At 42.4% G+C, this 24,825-nt stretch overlaps 1 protein-coding gene across 2 annotated transcripts; it reads left to right on the top strand.

Annotated features, from left to right (window-relative positions):
• Positions 1 to 561: 561 nt before the first annotated feature.
• ANXA13 (annexin A13) lies at positions 562 to 24,720 on the top strand. Of its 2 annotated transcripts, XM_038128044.1 has the most exons (12): positions 751 to 796; positions 2,487 to 2,561; positions 13,788 to 13,872; positions 16,116 to 16,210; positions 17,855 to 18,025; positions 18,605 to 18,638; positions 18,720 to 18,799; positions 19,907 to 19,975; positions 20,153 to 20,254; positions 22,173 to 22,248; positions 23,100 to 23,212; positions 24,396 to 24,720. In XM_038128044.1, the coding sequence occupies exons 1-12, from the start codon at positions 782 to 784 to the stop codon at positions 24,513 to 24,515; spliced, it is 1,035 nt and encodes a 344-aa protein (XP_037983972.1). In that variant the 5' UTR covers positions 751 to 781; the 3' UTR covers positions 24,516 to 24,720. The 2 variants fall into 2 exon arrangements, with proteins under 2 accessions (XP_037983973.1, XP_037983972.1); XM_038128045.1 differs by lacking the exon at positions 2,487 to 2,561 and having other exon boundaries at positions 562 to 796.
• Positions 24,721 to 24,825: the final 105 nt, after the last annotated feature.

The following is a 24,825-nucleotide window of genomic DNA, read 5'->3' as shown; positions in this document are numbered from 1 at the left end:
ACCTGGAGCACCTCCTGTACCTCCTTCTCCGCTGACCTGGGTGTCTGCAGGGCTGTTTCCTTCTCAGTTTTCTCATTCCTGTCTCACAGCTTCTGCCCAGTAATTTTTGCCATTTGTTAAGTATCACAGAGGCACCACCAGCATCATTGGTGGGGCTCAACGTTGGTCTGGGGAGGGTTCATTTTAGAGTCAGCTGGCCCTGGCCCTGTCCAGCATGGGGCAACCCCTGGTGTCTTTTCACAAAGGACACCCCTGAAATCCCCTGACTACCAAAACCTGGTCACATAAACCAAATTAAAGCAGTGAAATTCTGTTGAAAATGTTTTGTAGGAGCTGAGGGTCCTCAATGGCTGAGGGTCCTCAGTGGCATATTAAATTCCATTAAATTCCATAAGGTCTGATATAAACCCTTCAAAGGAGGCATCTTCCTCTCTATCTGGAAAGCTTGTGTTGGGTGCTACAATATTTTTCTGTTTTTAATCATTGTAATAACGATTAGATAAATCAGTATGTATAATATTGAGGCTTACATTGTGAAATCCTGATTTTCCTTGGAGAAACCAGTCAGCTCCATGACACAACAGGATGTGATATTAGATAGTAGGGATAATAAAGCCACCATGTAATAATGAATACACCCCACCTTGCAATGACTAGAATTTAAATAATGTCAGAAGTTATTGATTAACCCAGGTTTAGGTAGTATTTAGCTTTTCCAACTGCATGCTTTTTTTATTGAAGAGCAGAAGAGTTGCACCTTCCACATTCAGGCTAAGCAAAAATGGGCAGTTCACATGTAAGTAGTTACTTCATTTGGATTGTCAAGAATGGAATGATTTCCTGGTTTTATTTTTGTCAATTTTCACTTTCTATGGCATTATTATAGCTGCAAGTGAAGATTTAAACTCAAAATCTACTTTGTGGGGGAAACTTGTATGCAGCTGGTTACATTGCTTCATTGCAGTACATGAATAATGAAATTATTACTGCAACACACAAGTCCTGAGTGCTTTAAAGCTCCTTGTGGTTTAAGCGGGGCAGCGCTTTCATTTTGAGAAAAAGAAAATATGCACAGAATGTCCTGGAAAAACTAATTTTAGTTAGTTTAGTAAATTTGTGTTGGAACATTGTGAACACTAAAATAATTCCCTAAAGAAATATGAAAAACTTCCTGTCTCAAAGGCTAATACTTTCAAAATTTGGGTGTTTCAAACAGAACAATAGGGATAGGAGTAATCTCAAAGTGCAGTATTTACAAAAGGCCCCGATTAAAATCCAGGTGTTGGGATTTACTGCATCAAATTACTGTATGAGGTTTGACTGGGACAATTTTTGGTAACATTTGTCTGCATGAAGACATTTAACATCAAAATGACCTGATTGTCAAAAACTTTTGTGTGACAGCTCTGAATAAGTAGTTGCTCTGCAAGTTAAGTAACTTCTGCTGAGGAAGATGGGAGTCTTAGCTCCAATTTTGAAACTAGAGGATAAAAGCAATATTTATTCAGCAGTGCATTTTCTCCTTGAATGCAGAATCCGTGCAGTTTTGCAGTATGTATCAATGGAAGACAGCCTGCTTGCTGATACAGGCTAAAATGAGTTTCTGTAAGGTTTATATAATCATGTAACTATTTTTTAAATCCAAATTCAGCAAGGCCTGGAGACATGCCAAGGTTCTGATGCTTTAGGACCAGCTCCCCAGGACATTTTCTTTGGCAGAGTGAGGAAGACTCCCCATACCATGCATACACCCCATGTGCATAAAGCTCCAGCTACAAATCCCAGGAGCTTTTTGTCTCCCCGTGAATGGGATGATGGTCCCATCTCCACACCATCTTTTTGCAGACTGGCTGCTTGCTTAAGGGGAGAGGAGTGAGCAGATCAGCAGCGCTGCCTGTGTCCAGCTGTTCCGCCTGTGTGCAGGAGACACAGCCAAGGAGGCTCCTGCTGCACAGGACACACACGTCATGGGGCTGGCAGCAGGCATCTCCTGAGGGTCCTGGCCCTGGAGAGCCTTTCAGTGGACACAACATGGAATGCAGTGCAGGGCAAACATACTCCATTCACGTTGCAGCAGTCCAGAGTGGGTGTATCCGTGGCAGGAGCGATCACAGCACTGCAGCTCAGGCAGCTTTAGCAGGTGTTTGAGCTCCATGCTGGATTAGGTAGTTTGGACGTGGGTGCAGTGCACCACAGTTGTGCTGCAGGCTACAGTGGGAACAGGGGTGATCCCATGTTAGAAGAGAATCCTGTCATTCAGTCCAGACTCATCTGGCAATTGCATCTCTCTGTTATTCCTAGAAAGTTTCAGGTAGTCTTGGAGAAATGGCTGCATCGGTGTCAGAGAACTGCTTCTGGAAGAGCAGAAAATAAAATAGAAGTTCTTGCCAGAGCTTTTCAGCTGCAGTTTGCTGTTTCTCCTAATCTCATGCTTTGTAACCAGAGGCTCATGAGTGTCTCATACATTGTGTTTTTTAAACCTCCAGAGCCAGACTTACAAACTCGCAGAGGATATACGGAAACCAGCCGTAGGGGCTACCAGTTTGTCAGCAGATGAGCCAGTAAGAACTTCTTTTGTGGAGGATGAAAGGGGCACTGTGCTGCTGCAGCACCTGCTGCTGTGGTTTATGGTGGCTTTGGGAGGCTCTGCAATGCACAGAGGCAGCTTCTCTTTTGTGGTCAATGCTGGTGCTAGAAAGCTGGGTAAAAATGGCTTGTTTCATTCTGTTTAATAATACAACAACAGAATTTTATCTGCTTTGAAATTACAGAAGTTAAATTTTTATTTAATAGCTTCTGCTGGGAGAAATTTAAAATTAATCATCTGTGTCAAATGAGGTATTTTATTTGGCTAAATGAGTTTAGGTTTTAAAACTTTTTTTAACTATCATTTATAAATGGAGTTCTCATTGAAAGCTAACCATTCTTCAGTGAAAAGCTTCCGTTATGTGGATGCTAAAATGGAACTTTTCAGCTCTATCAGAAGGTCTCATTTTAAAATGGAGCTTTCATCAAAATTGATATCTTCTTGAACATTTTACTTTGAACAAAAGTATCAAATGTTTCTGAAAAAAATTATTTCAGAAAAATCTTCCAACTAACCCTAAAGTGTACCTTTCTCTCAGGAACTGAGCTCCCAATTAAGAGCTACACCTGATGAAATATTACAACTCCAAATCTGCATATTTTCATCTTCTTTTTGCTCGCTGAACTCAGTCTGGAACTTTTTCCCTCCAATCAGTGTTTTTGGCTGCACATCCTTTGCTATTTAAAGTCTCGTAATTATTCTGTGTTTGCAGTCTTGTATCAAGCTTATCTGTGCATCTGATGTCCTTAAAATTAACACAAATAGAGTCAATCCACCTGGAAATCTAGATAGCTGCTCTGCTATAAGGAAGATGCTTTGGGGACAATTTGGGAATAGCAACAATGGTTTTCATTCTATGATTTGAGAAGTCTGACTGATTTTTACTTATGTGAAATTGTGTAAATTTTTTTTAAATCTCTGTCTCTCAAAAATTAATGAAGTCTGCTTATGCACAATTCCGTGGTGTTGGTGAGTTTAATTATTCTTGGGGTTGGGTGAGTTCTTTGGTTTTAATTCAAATTGGTTGAGATTCTCTGCAACACCCCTGACTTTCATGTTGTCATTGCAAAGCAGACTAAACCTTCTTGCAGGGAGGACTGTATAGTATGAGGGGATGGCAGGTTGTTGTGGGCCATATGGTTTGACAACTTTAAGGTCAAAAAATAAGTATTACCTGGAGAGCATCTCTGCCCAAGGAGCCCTCTTGGGCATAAGCTCACAAAACTCACAAGGACTTCTCTGTTGCCTATAAACATTACTGTCCTTGTAGAAATGTTTCCCTAGTACAAGTATTACCACAGCATGATTTGATTATCTCATCACAAAGCTCCACAATTGCTCTTTGTTGCTTTCCCTGGCAGACCAGTGCTCAGGGACAGGCGATTCTTGTTCAGTCCCTGGCCATAAGCCTACAGTCAGCAGAAGACAGAAATCATTTCTTGTTTAGCTACCCCCCACTGGGGAAGATCTGTGGCAGATTCTTTTCATTTCCATGGTCTCTTATTATCCAGGATATTTGCTGTTCTTTTTGAGACTGTCCTGTGAGTGCTGCTATAGTAAGTGTTAACAAGTGGCTACCCATGAAAAAATTACGATGCATTTGTGGCAAAAAAAACCAAAAAATAGAACCCATCTGAAATACCAGAGTTGCTACATTTATGTTTTACATGATGTAAATAGGTCAAGCAGTTATGTTTTATGAAAACATTAAAAAATCCAAAGTATCTAATTTTAGAGTTTAGAGTTTTAGAGTTGAATTTTAACTCTCTAGTTTTTATGTACTTTACCAAGTTCTGTTGTTACTATTAAAGAAGCTTTATTCACTGGACTCTCATCTCCATTAGGTGGGGTATTGGCACAAATCAGTTATGATATCTGGTAGCTCAAGCTTAGGTGCCTCAAAAGAGGGATCCCGAACAAAGAAACCCCTTGGCAAGTAAACCCTCACAATCTAAACTCCCCATTCCTCATGCAACACTCCAGACCAGTGGTAATATTAAGGGTCTTCTCCCTTTGTACTAGTTCACTGTTTTGTTACCAGGTGGTTGCTATGTGGTCATCTTCACATGCCCTGAGGTGGTTTTGGTGGGGGTTTTGGTCAGTTCTGTATCCCACGTTGGAATATGGTTGTTCATTACCACAATCAATGGGCTGTCCACTCTAGCCACTAATTTTAAGTAATATTTAAGCTGCTAGCTTTGTCTATTCTAACTATTACTTATGTTCTGGTTGTTCACATTTCACTAAAATCTATCTTTACTGTTCTTAATTATCAGATTATTAGCTCTGAATTTCTCTGTGACTTACACAACATAGCCATATGGTTCAGATAAAGTTCCATTTGTAGCCCCACAACTCTAACTACTTATGTCAAGCAAGAAGTTACCTACTTTCAAATAATATAAAATTTTCAACAGTTGCTATCCAGAAAATTACTCTGCCTTTATTATTAACTATGACTAGTGGCTGAAGCTGTGGATGGATTACTGCTGCTTTAGGTGACTCAGCTGACCTGGGAGTGTCTTGAAACTCCCTCCACCTCCTTCCTATGAGGTAGAAAGGTGCTAGACACACAAACCTCCAGGTTCTGTAGGCACAGTTGGTTTGTTGGACACTAAAAATGCCTGTCTGTGCAGTAACAGCACTTCTGTGTGTCTGTGAATGTATAGATGGTGTTTAGATAGTCTTGCAGAGATGTATTTTAGAAGCAATGAAGGGACCAAGGGGTGAAGCATGTCGCCCTGGGGCTTCCCTACTGGGGTGCAACATCCTTCAAGTTCTTGTCCCTTTAAATAACTGAGCTTTAAAATACATGCAAGGGTGAGCATGATGTTCCCAAGGATTGTGCCCCTGGATTTCAGCCTGTGTAGGTGTTCTTAAGTCATGTTTGCTTTCATGCTGGCATACACAAGAATTTACTTCAGTTCCATCAAGGTTAGCTCATCATGAGTCTCAGTGGAGTGTCAAATTTTAATAAGGCATAAGAACACTTGAGTTAAAAATCCGGTGTCTCAGCTGAAAAAAGAGGATAAATATGTTGTTATCCAAGTGTCTTCCAACCAGGTATGGTCAATAAAATAAAAGGAGTCAGCCCCCATCATAACAAAGAATTATTGCCGACTTGAAAAACTAGATTTATCTGTGGTGAATAAAGCCATTTGTTTGCATTTTGTATGGCTTCCATTTGCAAGATAAGTAATCAAAGGAAGTGATGTGAGGCATGACTCATGTCTAACCACAGGCATGGTGTCTTTGAAGATTTGCTGCATCCTTTCCTGCCTTGGCTTCAGCAGCCCCACCAGGTGAGTCAGGTCCTTGTCAGCCCCACGTCCCCTCTGCCAGCCCCATGCAGGTGCTGGGTGCTCTCACACGTCTCAGAGGTGTCTCTATTTAAGCATCTGGATTGAGCCCTCTAGAAATAAAAGCTGCAGTTTTGCAGCTTTGACATTCCCACTGCAGGCTGCCCCGGTAGCTAAGAGATTTTAAAAGTACTCTGTGTTAAGGTGTTCCATAAGCCACAAAAAGTTTTGAAAACATTTAACCTGGACAGTATAAAATTCAGCCATGAGAAAACCACCCCAAACTTACATTTTTCTCTTAATTGTGGGTTTCTCTATCATGGTGATGAGCATGAATAAACTGGATAAAAAATAATCATAGATGGTATATAACAGATACCAGAAACAGGAAAAACTTTGTAGGAGAAAGAGGGTTTTAATTTTGCAGTTTAAATAACTGTCAGAGCGGTTATCTTCACTATTGCCATTTGTTTGTAACAGGAAAACATAAATGTGACTGGTTCTATTAGGATCTGTCACTGCAGGTTTAGTCTCCCAGATGTAGAAAATAAGGTTTGCGCCTCTCCGTTTGGAAAGAGTAACAGAGTCATTGCAAAGGCTGTTGACTAATCCATAACACTTACACATACTGTATTATCCACTATAGAATTCATATAGAAATTGTTTTGATCCTGATAGTGCCAAACCATCAGGAACAAGCAAGCTGATAGTGTGTGTTCCTGTCATGCAGCTGTTAGACACAGAGCAGCCACAAGGATTTGGGAGAATGACAGCCTGGCTGGCAGATGGCAGATGGCATTTGGAGACACTGATACCATTCTCTGAGCAGGCAAGGAGGCAGTTGGCAATTTTTCAGCTGCATATTGTGGTTGACAGAGAAAAATGCTCAAACAAACAAAAATGAGAGGTACATTTTACAAAACAGGTGAATGAGGAACCTTGCAGACAAAAGGACCTGTTTAAGGCTGAACTTTGCCAATTCATTTGTCAAAAATGTGTTTGTCAGCCCCACCTTTTTATTACCACTGCAGAAACCCCAGTGCTTGCTGATATAGCCCTGCTGCCAACACACCATAGCTGTTTGGTCTTAGATGTTAGTGCCCATCTCCTCTGACCTGTGTGTAAAAGCCTTTACTTTTCAGAGAAATTTCTACCTGAATGACTGAGCCCCATTACTTGAACTTTACTGAAGAAGATCTTGCAGAAGAATCCCTGACTTTGGCTTTGGTGGAAGGATGATAGGGGATAGTGAACACATCATCTGCTAATGACAAGATGTCTTCGCCCTGAGTGGCCTTTCCCAGTTAGATGAGACCTGACCTTGCCTACCAGTAATTGCTCTTTGTTTCTTTTGCTTAGCCATTACATTAAAGAGCTGTAATATTTGGAAGTTTTTCTCATGGGAGTACCCACACACTGCAGTGAAATGGGCTTTTTCTGCTTTTTTGCCCTTTCTGATTGATGGCCTTGAGCTTTGTCAGCAGGTCAACCTTTTGTGACTGGGAATGTTTGTTTTAGTAAATCAGACTATGGATGAAGTACAAATGTAGCATCATGTTTTCAGTCTGTCTTTGGAAGTAGATCAGGATCAAAATGCAGCAGCCTACTCCTCTGTTTGTTCTTGTGTTTTATTGTTCTCCAAGGATGGAAATGCTTGAGACGAGTGATGAGGTTTGGTCTTAAAGACTACTTTGGGTGGGAGTTCAGAGTTTCTTCTGATAAGAGGATGTTATCCTGACAACACGTGATGTACTAGAAGGTTTTAACCACAAGATCTAAGAACACATGTCCTTTTCTTTTTTCCCTAGTCATTACTGTTAGTCCAGTTAACCCTGGATTCCAGTTGCATTATAGCTCATTAAAGACTTCTGCCAAGATAAATAATTAATCTTGAGTATATGTGTGTTTATAAAAAATTAATCATGTAGGTGCTGATTTGCTAAAAGCTGTCTTCTGTGATCCAAGTGTATTAGATACAGTTTAACCAAGGAGATGCACACCCTGGTCCTGTTGTTTGTTACGTTACAGGGTGACTAGATGGTTTGGAATATTTCCTGGTACATGGAGAAAATAAATTTCCTTCTCCACACAAAAGATGAAGACAGGAATCACAGAACTGGAAGGCACCTTGAGATGTCAACTCACTTAACCATTGCCTAGAGCAATAATTAAATGTCTGTGAAGAATAAGAAGCTCTGCCCAAACCAGTCTTGACAGCTCTCTCAGTGCTGAGCTGGAGAAATGGTTCATTAGCTGCAGACTAGGCTCCCCAAAGCTCTTTGAACCGGTGGCTCAGTGACTGTGCATGCTGAGAACTGAGAAACCTCAACAGTTTCTGTAGCTTCCTATCTAGGATGGGTTTTCAATTGTTTTGACTTGTTTGTGTGTTCTTCTGGTATTCCTGTCCTCACCTTTAGGACATTGTGGATTGTTTGGGACTTGGCTTCCCAAAGAAACAGGATGGAAGAGGATCCAAGATGGTGCAATATGTATATATCTGTTATCCTAGCTAAAAACGTTGGAACCCACCAGACAACCTTAGATTAATGTACTAGCAAGGTGCCAATCTCAAAATTAGTAGTGCCTGTCATGTTTCTTGTAAATCTTACGAACAGAGCAGCTGTATTGGAAATTCTCTGAACAAAAGACTGAGACATGAACTCAACCCTTCTAAGACACCAGAGAATCCACACAGTGTTGGGCCACTGTGCTTGTGCCCATCACAGGAATTGTTTCAGCTGCAGTGAGCAGCTGAACCAAAATCAGGCAGACAGGAGCTCTAAATCTCTGGGAAATCAGGCAGAGAGGTTGCTGGTGCTCACCTGCTTGATAGAAAGGAAAGCTCAGGTTGATGCACATGGAACTAGTTTATGCCATTCTTTTTAAAACCTCATTTTTCTCCAATGCATTTTTTGAACATAATTAAATATATGTGAAGAAGAAGAAAATGGGTGGCAAAACTGGCATGTTTGTGTAGCCCACCTCCAGTGTCCACTGGGGATGCTCTCAGCTATGTGAGATATTCACACCACGTTGATGGGTGCAGACCCACAGGAGACCACTGAAGTCTGACAGGCAGCAGGCAGCTTACCCTGGGACATCTTTAACAGCACCAGAGACCTATGTCTAGACAACTAAATACTGCCCTAAATTTTATTCCTGATCCCACTCAAGTGTATGAGTTAATGCTGTAAAGAGCATGGCTGGGTCAGTCTGCCCTTTCTGTCTGCTGTCACTTTTAGATTTAATTTTTATTTCTGTTAAACAGCAGCCAAAGAGAAGCTTGAAGTTAGACATCCACTAAATAAAGCACATAAATTGTACCTGGCAAAAATGAAGACTGGGGCAGGCACTCAGCATACCTGCATCAATCCAGGTCTTTTTAGAGCTTTGCCTACAGCTACTAGAGCTTCATCTCATCTGCTCTGGACAGCAGCCACACTCCTCCCAGCTCTTCCCAGTGATCTTCTTTAATGGTCTGTGCCTGCATTTATCCATGTACATCATCAGCATCAATCTCTGTTAGAGCTGCAGCAGGTGACCAGCACCCTGAGCAGCTGCTCTTTTCATGGTTCTGACTACTCCTCCCCAAACCTGTTCCTGAGCAGCCTTGTGGAATCTGCATGAGATCATGGAAATGGAAAAACAGCTGAGATTGCTCAAGCTGTTTTCAGAGGGGGCTCTCTTTTGCAATACAGGAAACTACCTGACATGTTCATGGCAGCATTTCTGTTCTTGTCTACTGACAGATGAGCACTGTGTATCTACTATAAGCTTAATTGTCTTTGTCCTGAGGAAAGCACTAGATTTTTAGGAGTGTCTGCAATGTATTGTAGCAACCTACCAATGCCTCTACTGACGCCTTGAGTCCATCAGAGCTCTCGTTCCCCCACCCCCACCACATCCTTTGGGTTTGCTGACCTTTGCTGAACTGTTTATTTGTGCTCCATAAGGGCTCCACATGCTGAAACATCAAAGAAAAATCTACAAAGCTTCTCTAAGCATTGCAGATCATCTTCAACCATAAACTCATCTTACAGCTCCCTGAAGTCAGACATGAATTATAGTAGCAAAAACTACTTGGTGTGCTTTAAAACAAGTTAGAACAAAGCAAGTTAGTTTTGGATCTTTTATAAACTGTCCAGTTTAATATAAATAAATCTGTGGCAATTTTAGCCAAAGCTGCAAGAGAAACAGGTTATTGTCTAAAACATGCTTGAGTGAGACAAAAAACTATTCAGGATAAGAGAAAACAAGCTGACACAGGCCATAAATACAACTATGCTGGAAGTGAAAAGATTCTTTTTTACCATCACAAGTCTGGTCACCTTAATAAATATAGAACTATAGAAGAGGAATGAGAAGAAAATTAAATAAATGGGTGGATGGAGCTGGACCGGTTTGTGAAAGCAAGTTCCCTTAAACCCTGTGTCCAGCTTCAAAGCTGTTTGCAGTCTGTCCACCTGATATTTCAGACTTCACATCAAGTTCTCACCAAATTTGCTAGAATACTTCTAAGTGAGTAACTAATCCAATCTAATCTAAGTTCTAGCTATACAAAATAACTGTATTAAAGTCGTTCTGCCCATATTTTTAGAAGAAAAATTACTACAGGTTACAAATTCAAATTGTATTAAACATTGATTTTGCCATGCATTCCTTACAGGAAAATCCACGTGTCAAAACCCACAGGGTAAGGAGTGCAGCTCTGAAACAGCTCTCCCCCTCCTGCATGGGGAAGCTGTGTCAGTGGGAAGGTCAAGGATGGGACTCAGCAAGTAGTGAATTTTAGCCAGTGCTTCTCAGATGACCCAGGAGCTGGCTTTGACAGTCACCACAGTGTCAGATTTCCCTCTATAAAGATGATGCTGGTATTACACACAGTACTAACAGAATGGTATCCCCCAGGTGCATCATTTAATGTTTTGCAGTGATTTTTTGAAGACAGAGGCCTTAGCAGAGCTGACTCAATAAATTCCTCTGGTGCTTGAAAACAAACATGTCCTGAACATTGAAACAGGCCTTCCTTCCTGCATGATTTTTGCCTTGAAAAGAAATGTTTCTGTATTTATGTCTTTATGAATAATCATAAACCTACAATGTTATTTCAGTTTCTGGTGGCACCATTTTCCAGCCTGCTGCACCTGTGCTGCACACAAACACAACACCTACAGTACAAGTGGTACCTGGGAATGAGGGGCTCACTAAACCTGAGGAAAAGTGACCAGCCATCAAGGCATGAGAGAGCAAACCCCTCTCTCCAAGTCCTGCCATGACCTGCCCATGCCCAGGTGCACCTGCAATAGGGTTGGGGCAGTGGGAGCTGCAGAGGCAGCAGCACCAGCATCATGAGGGCAATTCCCCCACAGCCCAGCACTTCTGGTGGGCAAGGCAAGGCAAAGGGCAAACCAGCTCCTGCCTTTGTGTGTTTGTGCAGGTGTTTCTGTCCAGCCTCAATGTCTAAAAAGTGGGAGACAATCCCAGATGAAGCCTTTTTTTCCTCACCACTGCACCTTCTGTCCCAGGCCAGGAGGCAGTGAATGGGAAGCAACAGTTCTCAACTCTTATTGTTGCAGGGAATCTGAGAGTCTATAATTTAGAATAGCACTTGGATAACTACAAAGTAGTAAAATATCTACATTTGACATGTTAGCACTTTTCTCTGTATTTTGTGCTACAGAAATTTCCCCTTTTTTCTGTTTTTTCAGCTGCTTCTCTGGTCTTTTTGGTTTGCTTTGCAAACAACTCTAGAGCAACTTCAGTAGTGGCTGCCTGACACAGACAGCAAGATCTACCATAAGCATACTAACAGTACAGAGCCAAAGTAATGGTATTTCCCTGGAACCTTCTCTTCTCCATGCTGAACAGCCCCACCTCTCTCAGCCTGCCAGTCCATTTCCTTTGTACATGATGCCATTGAAGGAGGAGCACCTACACTCTGCCATAATAGAAAAGTGTGAATGGAATTAATTTTGAGTAGTTATCAGTGCACCTGCTTTCTAACTTTGTGTTTTTCCCTTTCCGTTTTGACCCAAACTCTTGGGAAATTTGAAGACTGTTAAATAAAACCTCCACTAGAAAATATTAGTTATGTATATGCAACTATTTCCATCTTGTTTGATAGATTTAGGAAAATTTGTGTGAGCATACAATAGGATACACATTTGTCATAATGCTGGGGCAATCAAGGTGTTGCCTTGTGCTGTAGAGATTAAATTTTTACATTGTTGTACCTTACTAATTGTTATAGTTGTAAAAATAACCTTTTGTTTCAGCTACCATTGGCCGTAGGTTGTATCCTAGCTGCTAACTGCATTGGAAAAGCCAGGTACCTACATGGCTTCAGTCAATCACAAAGCCACATTGGTAAAGCAGTGTAGGGACTGGATTTGAGCTTTCCTTCTTGAGAGCTGACCCTTTGACTTCTGACAGAGGACCCCTTCAGCCAGAGTTGTAGCTCTTTTACCAGAACTAGTAGATGACAGCCTGACACTTTTGAAGCATACCAACAAGCAGACTTTCAGACTGTATCTGTGCTTGTAAATAAAACATGTTGTTCTCTGGCCTGATGGGCATGGCCCACAGCCATGTGCCTAAATTATCTTTGTTCCACAAGCAGAATGATGTTGTGCCAAATGTCTTTCAGGAATGGTCTCTGCCCTGTGCTACCCCCAGAGACAAGGAGGTCAATCAGCCATTTAACCTCTTCTGCTCCTCAGCAGGCTGGTGGCACTTTCAGAAGGGCTTAAAAGCAGATTGCCATGCCCTGCAATATCATAACTCTTAATTAACAGTGGTGGTGCCAGTGCCTGGCAGCCCTGCAAAGCAAGCAGCCTGATCCATGTGTTGCTCTTTAAATGGAAATGCCAGAGCCCGAGTCTGTGGTGTGCATAGTGGCTTGTGCTGCTTGACTTAGGAGCCCAGAACCTGTTTTCTACTACTGTTTTGGAGTTTGGGCATTTGAAATATTTGAGTAATCGTGTTAGAGGAGCTTAAATTGTTGCTGTCATTGTGGTCTCAGATAATTCTACTCTTTTCTGAGAAACAGCAGAGTGAAGGGTGTACCAGCATTGCAGCCCCTGTGACTCACAGCTTGCGAGATTAACAGCTAACTCAGATCAGAAGGAGCAGGCATGGTTTTCTGTTTACATTGATATGCCAGGCTGTAAACTGCTGCAGTGGCTGTGGACTTTGAGTTATTATCCTGTCCCTGTAAATTTAGCTTGAGGTAGCCACATGTATTATTTTTCCAAAATAAAAAAAAAAAAAAAGCAAAACCTACTTTCTCAGCAACAACAAAAACCCCCAGCTTTATCACATTATGTATCTCCAATTATCTTGTTTGTATAAATGCATCAATACAAGATAGGTTTTCAGGAGCAGTTTTTATCCAGATGATCGGGAGCGTTCACAGTACTTAAAAATGTACTACAGAGATAGGTCCTGCTTCTGCCAAGGTGTTTGTATTGGCCTGTTGTTAAAGTGGTACAAACAAATAATATTTGATCTGGCATAAAGATGGCGAGTATGAAGTTATTATCCTTAAATTCTTTGAATAAGCCAGAACTGGCAGAACAAAGTTCTACAGGTCCTGTATGTCGTATGGTGACATGTTATGTAGGGTGACATACACATACATATACATTATATATAGATATATAATAGATATATATGGTGACAAAGTTGTACAGACCGCTGTGGTTTTCATGTGGTGACAGCAATTTGTGGATCCATTCCAGGAGCCCTAGGGATAGATACATTATTTCAGCAAAGCCCAGCCTGAACTTCTTTTAGAAGGTTTGGATGGTGTGAACAAAGATCAAGCAAGGACCTGGCCCAAACTGCTGTCATTCTAATGCAGAATTGTTTCCCATGTGTCTGCTGTGTCTCTGTCTTCCCAGTCAAGCCACAAGCACCACCACCACCACCATGGCTCTGATGCAGAGCGGGATGCCAAGAAAATTCACAGTGCCTGCAAAGGAGCAGGTAAGAAAGACTTTGTAGATGTTTGGACTTTGTGCAAAGGGCAGATCAATATTATAGAAAGCATATACATGAATTTAGGCAAACCAACTGTTCCAACCAGTTTTAGGTAATCTTTATGCTTTCTGTCAAATACTGACTCAAAGAATATTCACACCCTTGAAGATAAATGGGAAGGGAAGCCAGCTTGCTCCTCAAAGACTGGTAAGATCTAGCTTGATAATTGCATGTCTCCAGAGCATTGGGGTAAAAATGGTATTTGTTCCCTGTGACAGGGACATCAAGCTGCAAAGACTAATTTGACAGTCACGGGGTCCAGCTAGTCAGGTTAGATTAGGGTCATGGTTAAATATCCTTTCTCAGGCCTCCAGGGACCAGTAAAGAATATCACCACCTCCATATTTCATCAGAGCCCACTGCAGCTTCATCAGCTGAAAGGAATTTACAGTGATTTCAACCTTCACCAGTGATGTTTAACTGAAAATAACTGTCCCTCACCATCTTCTCAGGTAGTTCAAGTAAGCCTGACTGCACTGATGTGAGTGAAGAATGCATAGTGTTTCATGGGACCCCAAGGTCCATGGAGGTGACAATGTTGAGTAAGGAAGAACATCCAGGCAGCACACAAGATCAATAAGTTATTAATTCACTCCAGTTATTTGCACAGTTAATATGTATTTAAGCATTTCTTCCTGGTAGAGCAGTGACATTCAGAATCAGCTAGTTACGTGTTGAATTTTAGGAACTGTTCCTGTCGTAGCAGCTGAGCCCTCTCGAGAAAGTTGCCAGAGGACTCTCCTAATTGAGAGCTTAACCCAATGTTATCAAACATTAGTAGAATTACTTCTAAAATTGGACCATGCCTTCTGCCTTGGACCTAAGCAGGAAGAACTGGGCAAGCTGCCCTAAAGTTGTCCTCTATGTACCTGGTGGTAATAGAGGGATGAAAATGTATCAGCTGTTGCTGAATACCAGTATAATTTGTATCTTTATTCTTTGTGCTGGTTGCTACTCAGAAACCCTTGTTGGTTCCTGCTCCTAAAAGCCTGAGATGAGGCACAGCACGAAGCCCAGAGATGGCCACACAAAGGCATCAGATGGCAGAGCTCAAGGAGAGCGTGGGGCAGTGACCACCAGCAGGATGTGCGGGCATCAGCAGAGCTGGCAAATGTCTTGATGCCTTTGGTCTGCCATCCTCTGGGCGTTTGGGCAGTGCCCGTCACAAGCCGGGTCATGTGTCTGTCCTGGCTCTCATTCTCAATTTCAACACTTCCCATGGAGAAATAATGCCTGAGTCCATCTGCTGGCCCTCAGATGGAAGTGCACCAGGACACCCATGCTAGTGCCACAGCTGCCCTATCGTGTCCTTCGTGCATCCTGGTAGCATCACTGTGGTCCTGTCTCGTTTTAGCTGTAACAAATGCCTTCCAGCAGATCTGTTTAGTGCAAACATCTCTTTATGTGCAAACATCTGTTTATATGGCAGAGGGCAACAGAAGTGCAAGAGCAAGGTCACTGCCTTTAGGAAGTTTTTCAATCCATTGCATAAGTTAGAACTCAAAGCTGACTGAGGGCGTTTCCCCTGGAGAGGGGCTGCATGTTCAGCTCCCCTCCGTGATGGGCAGCACAGCAGCTGCATCTCTTTGGGCATCCCACACTCCCATTTCACTCTGATTTTTGCCAAGCAAAACAGCATTGGCAGAGACTGAGACCATCCAGGCTGATTCCAGATCCTTTTTCCTGACTCCATTCAACAAAATTAAAACCATTTTTTTACAGGCTGTACATCCAGGCTTCAGGTTAATGAGCTGATTCAAACACATCCATGCCTGCCCGGCCTCTTGCCCCACTGCCCTCACTCTGTTGTGCCAGCACAGCATTCATGCCCATAAGAAACTGATCCCTTGGGACTACTCAAACAAGCATTGTCACCAAAAATGTGTATGTCAGCCTGTGGGCACTGGCATAACCCTGATTTTAGGAGCAGTGTCTGCCTTTCTCAAAGAGAAGATTCAATTTCTTTGATATTAACAGCATGAGATGGTGAAATTTTATTTTATTGAACATTGTAGCTGACTACAGTTTAAATTATCCTCAAAAGAATCTTAGATGCTACAAATCCTAAAGGTGGAACCACAGGGGATATATGTACAGGAATTTTTTTTTTTTCTCTTTAGAGGTCACATTTTCTTTCCTCTGCATTAGATTCATGATTATAAAATCCCTCTGCACAACTTCTTTTTCAGGAACAAATGAAAAAAAAATTATTGAAGTCTTATCAAGTCGAACATCGGAGCAGAGACAACAAATAAAACAGAAGTACAAGGATTTGTATAGCAAGGTATTTTGAAATAAGTGGCCTCTCTGTTGGAAACCACTGCCTCTGAAAATACAGCCTACAGGCCTCTGCTTTTAAAAATATCAAGGGCATAGTGCATTTAAGGAGGACACCAGTTACTTTCTGATTCAGCAATTTATTTTATCTCCTAAAATACTGATTATATTTCTAATTTTAGGCCTCAGAATCTTCTTGAAGTCAGCCTTAACCAGATCAGAGCATTTTAATCAAAGCTGGGAGAGCTAGAAAATAATTCATGACTGAAATGGAAAATATTTCAGCTTGTGTTCATCTTCAGTACATTCAGAAAAAGAAGTTAATGTAAAAAGGAAATTTTATGTCAGAGTCCCACTTAGACCAGATTCAAATTCAGACAAACTATTTGATTTCACACAACTTTATTTTTTTTGAGTTTAACAGAAGTAATATTGATATATTCCAGTGATGAAGTAGAACATGTTGCAAAACTAAGAAGTCTCATTGGGCACTTGATTTCTGCAGGAGGCATAAAGTGCCTTAATGATTTTGTGTGTAAGAAAAATAAAACTTCCAAAATATTGTTTCAGCAAACAGCTGACTCCTGCAGACCTTATTATTAAATTGGTATTTTCTTAGTGTCTTCTTGCTCATTAATCATTGTCAATAAGACAGTCAGCACTGAAAAGAAATGAAAGCCTTCTATATGTAAAATTTACAGCAAGCGTGATACAGATTTTGGTTACATAAATACTATAGATGTTGTTCTGTAATGAGAGTTAATACATACAGGCATTAGAAATTATCAAATGCCATGAAACATCACAGTGACATCAGCTCGTAGCAACCCTTCTCACTTTCCTGGGCAGCCTGAATGTCCTGGGAAGGAGGTCCAAGTGGTACCATCTCCCTCCTGCTGCTCCAGGAACTTGCAGCATTTATGGTGTGCGTGTTGAAACTGCACAGATGGCAGCCTCTGACTTGAGTAGTTGAGTGTTCACGGGCAGTTGTGCAAGCAGGAACTTGAGAATAAAAGAGCTCGACTTCTCACTCAGTGTTCTGACCTTGTCAAGTGCTTCCCATACTGCAGGAAATGTTAACTGCAGACAGGACTTCAAATACCCCCTCAGCTGGCATCCTCAGCATGCACCAGCCAGCTCTCCTCCAGGGTCTGACTGATTTAAGGTTGATGCAGGTGTGTGTGTGTGTGTAAAAATGCTGTTTGCCTGGCACAAAAGCACCTTGCAGAAATGTGCTGCTTTTTCCAGGAAGTCAGTTTTAACCAAAACTGACAGAGAAGGTTCTTAGTTTGATCCCCTGTGTGGCAGCTCTTTCAAAGGAGGAAGCTTCTGCATTTTATTTCCGAGTAAACTCTTGTTAAGCTTTTCAAAACACTAGTTTGCATTTGTTTACATGAGTAAGAGTCATAACTGGACGGATAGTGGCTGGTATTTGGAGATGGGACAATCGTTTCAGTCAATCTGAAGGCAAAATTTTTAGGGAACTTATTTTGTAAAAAAAAAGTCTGTGTGTTTTAAGGCCTTTTAAAAATTGTTTTGTCCCTTTTTGGTACAGAAGGAGCTTTTAAGTCATTAGATTTCCTGAAACAAATAAGGAAATCCTCTAATCTCACCTCAGCTTTTGCACTAAGCCTCCTGACTGTCCCCACAGGAGATGGAAGAGGACCTGAAGGGAGACCTGAGTGGGAATTTTGAGAAGGCTGTGCTGGCTTTGCTGGACTTGCCCTGCGAGTACGAGGCCCGAGAGCTTCGGAAGGCGATGAAGGGAGCTGGGACAGATGAGTCGCTGCTGATTGAGATTCTCTGCACACGGAACAATGAGGTTGGGGCACCACATGTGACCTTCCTTGGGCAGCAGGGCAAAGAGCTCACCAGGAGGGGCCCTGCGAGGAGGAAGAGGGATCAGTCCAGCTTCTGTGACTGAAATGCCTCTTGCTAGTGTTTGCAGCAGTAAGATTGCCATAGTTGAGCTGAAGCTCCAACAGGAGTTAAGATCAATAAAATTCACATTCCTTCCTTTATCCTACTCCTACCTGCCTTGGATGGCACGGAGGCAACACCGGTGAGAAGAATCCCCAGATACTTGTTAAAGGGCAGCTTTGGCACTGCTCTGATGCTTCAGAGGTACAGGAACATGATCTTAGTGAAAAAAAAAATAGTTAGCTCTTGCCTAAATGCAGGGAAAACCAGAAGGACACCTGCATGAGTCCGGCACGCCTCGAAGCACTGTCCTCAACGGGGACTGGGAATTCATGGCTTCTCCCACCCCCGTGGTTGCTGCACCTCACACACTGCAGGCATGGTGCTGACTAGCTGGTGTTTTCTTTGCTCATTTCCTTATTAATTAATAAGACATGTCATTTTTTATTTATTTGATAATTACTTTATTTTTTTTCCCTAGGAAATTGTAAACATAAAGGAGGCCTACAAACGTCGTAAGTAGTTTTCTCTTTCAAACGCCTTCATTTAAATCCTTTTTTACTGATTGAGCTCTCACCGAATTTTTTCCTTCCCAGTGTTTGACAGGGATCTGGAGTCTGATGTTAAAAGTGACACCAGTGGCTCCCTGCGGAAGATATTAGTCATGGTGCTAGAGGTAAGGCTGGGGACTTTCCTCTTGTGCAGCTGCCTGCCCGAGGTATTTCCTTTTTTCCCTGAGTAACCATAATAAGTATTGTCTGGAATTTATAATAATGCAGTTATGATATGTAATATAATAATGAGGCAGTTACAGTAAACAAAAAGCATTCTTCAGTATAAGAGCCTTTCATATCTATGGCTTTTTAATACATACCATTTTTGTTTATGAAACCACAGATAATTTTATAAATATTGATACTTTGAAAATAAAAGGACTGTTTTACTGTTATTTATACCATGGCAAAGGCTAGAAAACTCATTCAGGGCCATGGCCACATTATTCTGAATTATTCAAACCACTAAATCTTATTTCCATTTCAGCTCAGGATTTTAGAATTTAGATACAGAACAACTAAGAAAGAGGTTGCTTATGTTATGTTATGTTATGTTAGTTTTTAATTCATCAAAAAAGCTTATTTTCCATTAGAACACATTTTATTTTAAACAAAAAATCAATACCTTCATAAAGACACGTTATAACTAAGAAAAATAGGAGCACATAGAGAAACACAATGTGGTGACCAGTCTGATCTGACAGCCCTGGGAAATGAAAAGACTGACTAAATAAAAGAAGCTTTATTGACATAACAGTCACATCACTAAATACATCACAGTTTATATTCTCATTCTGGGAAGCATTGGTGCAGCTCTTTCCAACCTCCTGTATACTTTCAGGAGTAGCAAATACATTTATTGCTTTTTTTTTTTTCCATTGATAATTTCTCCCAGGGATGGCAGTGTTGGTGAATGCTCATAGTACATAGGAAAACATTTCACAGTTACCGGGGCATATCCAGCCCTGTGAAAAACATCAGCACCTCACTGCAGGTACTGGGCACCTTCCTGCTCCAGGGGCATCAGCGTCGCAATCTCGTTAGGGCCCCAGCACGCAGCACATAAAGTTGGGGACAAGCCCTACACGGAGGAGTCCCACCGTGCCCATCCCCGGGCTGGTGTCAGCAGATGGCAGCAAAACCCCAACCCAAATATCTGTCAGGGCCACGAGCTGAAACGAAACCAGCACTTGGTTGGGTGTTTTTTACGGTTATCTCCTTTTCTGCAGGCAACCCGAGATGAGACCCAACAGGTCAACGCAGAGCTTGCTGAGCAAGATGCCTCAGATCTGTACAAAGTAAGTGTTGCAAAAATCCCTTTTTTCCCTGTGCTGCACAGCAAGGGCTGCCTCAGGGGAGCTAAACAGCACAAGGGGGGTGTGGGCTGGAGCTGGTTGGGTCAAAGGCTCTGGCTGACTTCATGTCCCTACTGTGTATGAACAAGTGCTTCCAAAAAATAACATGTGCTTTTGAAGGCAGGAGAAGGCCGCTGGGGAACAGAGGAGCTGGCTTTCAATGTGGTCCTAGCAAAGAGAAGCTATAGCCAGCTGAGAGCTACTTTTCAAGCCTATGAAAAGGTGAGTTTATCTTCTGCAATGTGGGTTGCATAGGCCCTGACATATAGGTGCAGACCCTACAATGATCTGAAGAGCCTTTTCCAGCCTAAATGATTCTATGTAGAGTGGACAATCCTTTATCTGCCATTTTATAACTTCTTGAATGCTTTAAGAATGTTGGAAAACATATTTATACAACTGTATTCTGAGCATAGAGAAATAGGTGATTTACAGGAGAAGCTGTATCTTCTGCCAGTGAAGATCCCATTGCCCTTCACAACCTACACAATAATCAGCCAAATAAATGCCACAATGTCTGCTCCTTCCCACAGCTGCAAGGCACTGAACACCTGCTTCCTGCAGCAAAGGGACAGGTTCACAAACTCCTGCCCTGAAGGAAGGATTTGCTTTTCTGATCTTTTCTTCTCCTTCTCCTAAACAGAGCCTGGCAAGGTGTCTCGTCCTGTTCCTGCCACTTCACACACTCATATTGGCTGAGGAGAAGTTTATCTCCAGCCTCTTCCTCTCTGCCCATACTGGGCAGATGGCCTGTGCAGGTGCTTTGCTGTGCTTTCCCCTCTCTCCAAGCATAAGGCAAAGTAGACAGCAGGATCCTGGCTGTTAGTACTTCTCCCTGTGTCACCCAGCAGGGACATTTTACTCATGCCTGGGCCTGAACCTGACCTGATATGGAGAAATCTTGCTAGGAAATTATCTCTGAAAGTCAAAGCAATAGGAGATCCAAGGTCCTTGTCCCAGCAGCAAGGTGGAAGCTCAGCAGTGACATCTCAGGAAAGTCTCCCTCCAGCCTCTGGCTCACAGTCCTGAACTCCCCTGGGAAGACTCTGAGTTCATCAGAAAACTGTAGCCTTAGGCACTGCAGATGAAAAGAGCTCAAGTCAAAGCCATGTTTCAATGTCAGCATAATACGGAACCAATAGCTACAAAAATGGGCTGCTGCTGGCAGGAGAACAAACCCAGTCACAAACTGATACTCTCTCCCTTGGAGTGGCCCAAACCCTGGGGGTTCAGTTAAATGCTCAATAGCCAAGCTACCTTGGGTTTTGATTCCTAAAGCCAAGCAGATCAGGTTGCCCAAACCAACCCACCACATCCTGCCTAGCTGCACTCGAAGTAGAAGTAGGCCATGATTAGAGCCCAAATCTTGCAAACATGCCCCTCACTTCAGCTGGAGAGCTACCTAGGGCACACTCTAAACCAGGCTGGTGCTTTGTAGAACTTAAGCCCTAAAGCTTCACGTGGTGCCTTTGCTGCCTTGCACACACAGTCTCCCAGCTCTGACTCTAAAAGTCAGAGTCTTGAATCATACAGGGGCATCCTGATATGCAAAGTAGAGCAAAGTAAAAGTCTTTGAGGTTCCTGAAGTTCACAAAAGTCAGGATAAACTCTGTTTTGAAGAGACAGTCTGCTTCTCCAATTCCCTACAGAATAATACAAAAACTCTGGGACAACTGCGGTGCTTGTAAACTTTGCCTGGGAAGCCAAAGACAATAAGTAACAGAACTTCACAGAGCTGGTAAAGCTCCAAAAATTATCTTATTTATGTGGGAGCCATCCAGAGCCTTTGATAGAGGGGCTAGAGAAAGCTTGAACAGTTTCTGCTGACCAGGGGTCACTCAAGAAGAAGCTGCAGCTTCTTTGTCCTAGAAGCTGTCAGATACCTGGGACTGCATGATGGAGATTATCCATCACTTAACCACTGTGCCTTACCTGGCTGCACACACCTTCTCTTGGTGCCAGTGGATCTGTGAGCACTTATACCAGAGGAGAACTTCATTTGCCCTCGAATTACTCCTTTGGAAAGGCTCTAAAGGATCTGGATTGACCTTTTGCCATTGGATCCTGAATCTGATGCTGGTTTGACAGTGGGAAGACATGTACAGACAGAAGCTCTTACAGCTCCTTTTTGTTCTCATAGGTGTGTGGGAAGGACATAGAAGAATCCATTAAAAGTGAAACATCTGGAGATCTGGAGAAGGCTTATCTGACTCTAGGTAAAAAGCAATAGTTTCAAGACCTTTCTTTTCTAGTTTTTGCCATCACCTGACATTGGTTGTTGGGGGTCTGTGTACAGCCTGGCACCAGCCATTGAGTTACCCCTAAACTGAGCTAATATATCTGCCAGAGAAAAGAGAGACAGTTTCCAGTAGTGATTAGGACTCCTTGGCTTTAAAACTAAAACTTGCCAGACACAGCTCCTTTCCACAGGAAAAGTTGAATTTTTTTGCCCTCTAACACAGGGTAGCCACCACCAAGCTGCCTCTGGGACCATGGCGGGAGATCACTTCCAGCAGATGCTTGGGCACCATGAGAAGTGTGCTAGCCAGCCGCCACAAAAATGTACAGGGTCCTTGACAGCAATTTAGTACTAGGGTTGGCTTTGACCAGGATTTAAACCTGTGCCCTGTCTCACTGGTATTGCTGTTACCCATCTGGATTTAGGCTCTCACAGATCTTCCTCCTGTGATCTGCAGAGTGAGCAGCTGTAAATGGCTAAATAAACTATTTAGTGCAATACAACAAGCAGCTACCCCAAGATGGATGGGCAAGAGGAACCCCATGGGGGCAAATGCTCATTCTCATTCATGTCATTTTCACTGTGGAATGGCCGAGTACTCAGTGCTGGTAATCTCTTGTGGAAAAATGGACACCCCCATTCAGAGTTCACGATTTCTCCTTGCAAACTGATAGGAGATCAGTCTCAGAATAAAAGCCCTACCAGCTCATATGTCTAAGCATAAACACTAGAGTTTCCTTTTCTTTCTTACTTATTTAATCCTGCTTGAAGTTGTATCACAAACTGAAAATGTACAAGTATAACAAGGCCTCTTACTGTTTTCTTTAGTCAGCTGTGCCAAAGACTGCCCAGGTTACTTTGCCACACTTTTGCACAAGTCAATGAAAGGAGCGGGGACTGATGAAGAGACCTTGATTCGCATCCTGGTGACCAGGGCTGAGGTAGGGTACCCTGTGTCCTGTAATGCCTCTCATCAGCTCTGGGAGAAATACAAATGTAGAGGGTATGGAGTGAGTCCTGATAGATCATGTGCTCAGCAAACCCTTTTCAGCCCAGTGACATCAGTGGTCACATTCTGCTTCTGTACCCAGGCACCTCTAATTTTGATGTTGCATCTATTTCTGTTTTCAAAGGAACTAAATTAGGAAGCATGTAGGCAATTTCAAGTGGAGTCAACAGTACCTGGTTACAACCAACCCATGGGGAGGACTGGACCCAGAAGGATGTGTAGAAGTAATTCCTAGTTAATTAATTATAAAGCAGTAGTTTCCAATTTGAGAATTGCTTATAAACATATGTTGCCAATTTTCTCTGATTCCAGCTGGGAAAAACAGATGGGGAGGAGGGAAGAGAAATAAAAAGCCAAAGGAGTTAACTGACATTTTAAGAAGCACAAAACTTCACAAGACACTTAAGATATTTAAACACAATCTTTAAGTATTCCTTGTAAGCTGTGTAAGTTGAAACCCCAGGGCTGTTTCAATTAACGCAGAGGAGGAGCCTTTCACAGGCATGGGGAAAGCATATTTCTCAATGATCCACAGTGAGAAAAATTAGGCTCCAGGTTATTGTCTCTATTAAGACACAGTCCAGTCATTATTACATTTAAAACCCACAGTGATCAAGATCAGACATGTGCTGTAGGTGCCTTTTTACAGGACAGCTCCAGATAAGGAGTTTGTTTCTCCCCCACCAGTAACAAGAAAGTTACTTCTCTGGGTGGAACAACACTCTTTTTTAACCATACTCCTGGGACATGCCTCTTTCCCTGTTTGCCACCAGGGAATGACCTCAGAGTTCACAGCAACCTGTGTGAGTTTTTCCAGTACCAAGGCTGTGCTGGCACAGCACCACTGGGCAGAGATTCTCCCAGCCTTGGCATAACTTTCCATGCAGGCCCTCTTCACAGTGAGCATCCCCTCACCACCATCTGACATGGGCTTACCTCAAATTCAAATGTTAAGCTCAAAGTCCTCCAAGAATTTTAGACCTTCTGCGTTCTCCTCTCCTACTCCCACTCGGTGTGGTGGGCCTTGAATCAGACCCCAGGGGTGCTGGCAGGGGCAGGGCATGTTACTCAAAGCATTCACCACTCTTCTAAAGAGGCTCTTGGTGTCTCCTCAGAGTGACCTGCCAGCAATAAAGGAGAAGTTCCAGCAAATGTACAAGAAGCCATTAGCTGAAGCTGTCCGATCTGACACCTCTGGGGACTTCAGGAAGTTGCTGCTGGCAATTTTGCACTAAAAGCCCATCAAGAATGAAGAGGCATGCTGAGCAGCCATCTCTTGATTAGTTTCCAAAAAACCATCCAAAAAATGTGGCATTAGCACAAAGAAAAAAATCCAATTTATTTTCTTTCCAGCTGGGAAATATGTTGCCAAGTAATGTTGGACATGAGGTTTATGTTATGGCTGTCTTGCCAAATGCCCTTAAGCAATAAAGACATGTTGAAAAAACTAGATATAAATTGACCTCTTTGTGTTTGCATATGTGGAGGAATCTTCTGTCATTGTTTCTTCTGGGTAGATTTTCTGTCTTTCTCATACTGACGATT

This window comes from Motacilla alba, chromosome 2 (genome assembly GCF_015832195.1).
Source record: "Motacilla alba alba isolate MOTALB_02 chromosome 2, Motacilla_alba_V1.0_pri, whole genome shotgun sequence".
In the NCBI taxonomy this organism is placed as follows: Eukaryota; Metazoa; Chordata; class Aves; order Passeriformes; family Motacillidae; genus Motacilla; species Motacilla alba.
The sequence above is the reverse complement of the archived record's forward strand: the minus strand, read 5'-3'. Positions and strand labels throughout refer to the sequence as shown.